This window comes from Egretta garzetta, unplaced genomic scaffold (assembly GCF_000687185.1).
Source record: "Egretta garzetta isolate BGI_Z169 unplaced genomic scaffold, ASM68718v1 scaffold356, whole genome shotgun sequence".
NCBI classification, from domain to species: Eukaryota; Metazoa; Chordata; class Aves; order Pelecaniformes; family Ardeidae; genus Egretta; species Egretta garzetta.
In genome coordinates, this window is record NW_009260019.1 from 45,488 (window position 1) to 50,711 (window position 5,224).

The window sequence follows — 5,224 nt, forward strand, 5'->3', positions numbered from 1 at the left end:
TTTCCCTACTGTAGGCAAAATGGCATCAGGATATAAGCAGGAAAAGTAAGACGTCCTAATAGCCATTTCTGGGGTCCTAAAAATATATATGTTGAAAATGTAGGGGTCTACAGGCCACTTTATTTGGTGCTGACAATGAAGTGACACTGATTTGCCCCGTAAATTTTTTTCTAAGTCCAGTGATAAAACAGCATCCAGCACTGTATAGGAAGCATATAAGTCCTTGGTGTATGACAGCCCTGTAACAAAACCCAAGCAAAAATTTCTGTTATTGACCACTAGACTTAACTTAATGGAGCATCTACTTTTTAGTTGTCCTTCCTCTGGCAAAAGATAGCTGCTCTTAGCAACCTCATCATGCTGCTTACCAGCAATTTACTTCTTTCCATGCTGTCTGCTTCTTCATGTTTTGTCTTCTGTTTTACAGATCTGACACCAACACATATCAGCTGGCAGCCATCAGTAAACGCAGGCACGCACCATACTGACAGATATGCCAACACTGAGTTGACTGTGAGGCGAGGACAAGCCTTCACTATTACCCTGTACTTCAACAGACCACAGCAGACTGGGGAGAGCCTAGCATTTGTCACTGAAATAGGTAACACTCCCTCAGCTTATTCCATGTTTGCTTAGAACTGTAATCTTTAGCCCTTGTAGTTCTCCCCTTATTCTATTTAGTGATGCAATTTTTCTTCATGTATTTTTAATGCTTCCCCCCCCCCTGCAACGTGTTCATTTCAAGTGTGAGGTTAATATTGAAACCAATTACCCCTTCTTTCTGGCAGGACCATCCCCCTCAGAATCTCATCGTACAAAGGCTGTATTTAACCTCTCTGAGGTGGGGGCAAGTGGCTGGAGTGCTGTCCAAGGACCCAGCGAGTCCAGCTATATGAACTTTACAATATCCAGCCCAGCCAATGCTGTCATTGGACGATACAATCTCACCCTCCAGGTAACCTCAGGGAACAAGATCTTTTCCAGATTCCTGGGGCAGTTTGTATTGCTGTTCAACCCTTGGTGTCCAGGTAGGTACCAATGCCTTTTCTCTCGAACGTAACTGACCTGTTTGCTTTCATATCTGCACAGTAAGCTTGCTCCCTCAAGCTGCTGCTGCTGCTGACCCAAACAGAGACAATCTCAGCTATCTGTTCAGAGATCTAGTTTTACTACATTAAGAAGCTGTTGCTGCACCTCCTCCCCCCTTTTGTCCTAATGACATGTGCTATATGGGGTGATATTACAGACTCTTTCTTCAGGACTGAGCAGAACGCTTTTTCTGTAGACAAGGGCTGACAGTTTCATAAGTGCAGGAACTCCTCCGAATGTGAAGCCAGCATACAGTAGCATTCTTGACTTGCACCTAAATCAAAGCAAGACTGCTCTTATAGATGTTAACTGCAAAGACAATAGCTCAACTAACTTTATAAAAACTGAGTGGGCTAGTGTGAAGAAGATTGGCATTTCCCATATCTTTCATCATGGGTTGAAAAGGGCATCTCTTTCTGCTCCATTTTTTATTTCTGCAGCCTCAGCACGTTGCAAAAGAAATGCAAATTCCTAAACTCAGATTTTGCAAATACATAATAGTCTAGAAACCTTGATTAGCCTTAAAATATACCACTCTCGAGTTAAGGGAGCTCTTAGACAGCCAAGTGACTAAACAGCTTATAAAACAGAAACATAACTACAGCCATCCACTATTTTCTTCTGTGGCCATATGTTAGTCAAAGGCCACTAACAAATATGTCAAGAGCCAAGATGAAAAAAGCTGCTAATTAGCTCAGCATGTCTTGGAAGACAGAAATAATTATAGAATTATGTTCAAGAAACTCAGACTGTCTCTGCATAGGCAGTTTTGAGGGAAAAAAACCTTCCCAGAACCCCCTGAAAGATCACATGTGATGTAACTTCTAATTGATGGAAACCACAGTGCAGGGACTGAAATATTTGACTGCTCCTGAACTGGAACACCAGAGTACCAGTGGTACTCATGAGACCAGACAAATTGTTCTTAGATGAAAACTAAGAAAAATTAGGCTGTGCCATTTCATTTTAAAAGTAATGATTTTGCAGAAGAGCCCTCCCAATTTATCAGACGATATAATACCTGAAGAAAAGACTGAGAGGGGATCTCATCAACTCTTACAAATATCTTAAGGGTGGATGTCAGAAGGATGGAGCCAGATTCTTCACAGTGGTGCCCAGCGACAGGACAAGGGGCAATGGGCACAAACTGAAACATAAGAGGTTTCAGTTGAATATGCAGAAGAACTTCTTTACTTTGAGGGTGACCGAGCCCTGGCACAGGCTGCCCAGGGGGCTGTGGAGTCTCCTTCTGTGGAGATATTCAACCCCTGCCTCCACAATGTCCTGTGCACCCTGCTCTGGTTGACCCTGCTTGAGCAAGGTCCCTTCTAATCCCTGCCATTCTGGGATTCTGAGATTCTGTGACTGCTGCCAAACAAAAGGCAGTATCCTTAAAGTAGGATGCTGCTGAATAAGCTTCTGCAGTGTGGAACAGCTACCTGATCCTGACAATTAGGAACGGATTCAGTTTTAGGGTATGCTACCGCTACAGTAAGTGTCACAGCAGAAGGGAAATAGAAAATTTATTTTCTCAGCAAAGGATAAATGGCAGATCTGGTCTGTAGATATGGTTCCACATGGGAGATTATTCATTAAGCTGGAAAAGACAGGAATTAATTAATAAACTGTAATATCAGTAAAGAACTACTTACAAGGAAACAGTCAGGACTAGAGATGAAAGGAAAAGCACTGGGCTGGAGAAAAGCTACTAGTGGATCCTTAAGCGTCACGTGAAAAAACACTGATCAAATGGTTCGTTACTTTGATATGCTGACATTAAAGCAGCATTGCCTATACACAGATGGGCTGGAATACCACCTAGAAATAACTCGCTGACCTTAGAGACTGCAGTAGTTGAGAAGGGATAAGATATAATAATACAAAATAGAAGACCATACGTTTAGGGAGAAATAACAATAATTTCAATGGCAGACTTACCAGCTGGAAGTCATGAAGAATGTGAAAGTACTTATTAATCAAACAATGAGAAACAAATTGAAATGGCCCCGAAAAAGGCAAATGCAATCTTAAACTGTATAAGAGGAAACAGCTACTGAGATTTAAATATTAATGCCATTGTATGAAGTGACAAGATGTCATCTGGAATTTTCTTTCAGTTAATCTTTTCTGAACAGGAATTATGAATTCGAACATGTTCAGTGAAAGTTTTCTGGGATAACTGAACACAGGAAGAAACCTTTTGGACAAGAGAAAATTTCTAATTTAGCAAGCCAAAAGCAAGTAGTTTCACAGATTGTATATCTGAAATAAATACAGAATTTGGACACAGAAAATGCTGATCTCACCATAATGGTAACAAACCACTAAGCTTATTAATTCACTAACTTATTTGTTTCAAACCTGTGGATAAAACAAAAGTGATGTTTTAACATTAATAAAGTCTCTTAAGGACATTTAAAGAGAAATCTAAGATAGTTGCAAGCCAGCCTCTGATAATGATGCATTATGTCCTAATGCTATCGAAGGAATGTACAGTTAACTACTAGAATAAAGAGCGCTAATTGTGAATTAAATGAATGATCTATAGCTCACAAGTGAACACATCAAGCTTTAGGGGATAAAAGGCTTTGTACGTCTGAGAATTTTGTAGAATGTGTCTCTTCCTAGATGTCTGATACTTGCAACTCGTTTCTGTGGCAAAGCTTATACAAAGAAATTACTATATCTATGTTAGAAAGCATACTTACATATTGATTAAAAACTATCAACAGAAATTTACATCCTGCTTGTTTCTCAGTATGCCAGGATAAACCTTAACTTCAGAATGAGAGGATGGAATATATAACAACTTTGGATTTTTATATTAAAAGGAATTAATTTAATAAAGGATTAGGACTGTAGTGGTCTGTCTTTCTATAACCATCAAAAAAGAGGACTATAGAGGCTAATTGCATTTTTTTCTTCTTGTATGTTGAGAGTAACAGAAGGGCTTGTTACTATTTAGTCACACTTGGAAGGAAGAGGTTTGTTGTAGTGTGTTGTTGGGTTTTTTTCCTCCCTCCTTTTAAGCTAATGTTAATTTTGTTCTGAGTTATTGGTAGGAACAGCATTATAAAAAAGTTTAAGTATACTTATTCAAAGAACTGGCTTTCGAACATTATAATTGAGAGCATATAAATCTTAGAAAAAAAATATGTTCTTCAAGTGATTATAGAAGGACATTTAGATTGCTCAGAATCATAAACTCATAGGGCTAGAAGGATCTTAGGAAGTCATCTAGTCTCACACCATGCTCTAAGGCAGGTTCAGTTCAGCACTTAGATCATTCCTGACAAATCTTGAATTCCCTCTTAATGATCAGCTGTTAGGGAAGCTCCAGTACCTCGCCCAGAAATTCACTCCAATAGAACACTAGCTTTTCCTTTATAATTTTTTCCTATTAACTAATCAAATCTTTTTTGCTTTGATTTTGGCACATAACTCCTCGTCCTACATACGACAGACACCAAAAACAGATTTTTTTCCCCCCACCCCATCCTCTTCGCAAGAACTTCCAGAATTGCTTGCCATGTGTGCCCCATTCCTCACCCCAATTTTTTTTTCTACCTTAACTAATTCTGAGTTAATGCATAAGTCATATTTTTCTTCATAAGTTATATTTTCAGGATTGCTGAGCATTCTCAGTGCTTGTCTCAATCTTTCCAGCTGGTCCACACCCTGAAGTACAGCACCTGGAACTGCATACAGTTCTCCAGACCCATGCTGGCCCAAAAGCCTGGCAATCAACAATGACGATATTACAAAGGGGAAAAAAAGCACATAGACAGCCACTAGAGAAGTAGACTTATATCATGTGATACAGTTTTTAAAATAAATCACACAATCTTTTTATTTGCAGGAAGGGAAGGAAGGGAAGTTCCTACAGGAAGGTAAAGAAGTTGACTCAATAAAATAGAAAAGCTGATTTTCATACGTATTTCCTGAAGCTTTCAGAAAATAATTTTAAACATTATGACACTAAACACAGAGCTAACTAGAAAGCAGCCAAAACAACCTAAATATCTGTGGGAAGCCAATGCTTTCATAGCAGCTACCTACTGTGCCATAGACTAGGGAAACCAGTAACAATGAAATCAAAGTGAACAGTTGAACAGGCTATCCTAATAACATTCCT

General features: G+C 39.2%; 1 protein-coding gene and 1 long non-coding RNA gene across 2 annotated transcripts in view; one reads left to right on the forward strand and one right to left on the reverse strand.

Moving 5' to 3' along the window:
* LOC118452494 overlaps positions 1 to 5,224 on the reverse strand; it is an 82,704-nt gene that overhangs the window by 33,037 nt on the left and 44,443 nt on the right. The gene's annotated exons all lie outside the window — the stretch shown is intronic.
* Positions 136 to 5,224, forward strand: part of LOC104127946 (protein-glutamine gamma-glutamyltransferase E) — a 14,201-nt gene continuing 9,112 nt past the window's right edge. The window contains exons 1-2 of the mRNA XM_035896131.1: positions 136 to 601; positions 789 to 1,028. Of these exons, the coding sequence (XP_035752024.1) occupies positions 358 to 601; positions 789 to 1,028 (484 nt within the window). The 5' untranslated portion in view covers positions 136 to 357. The remainder of the gene's footprint in view (positions 602 to 788; positions 1,029 to 5,224) is intronic.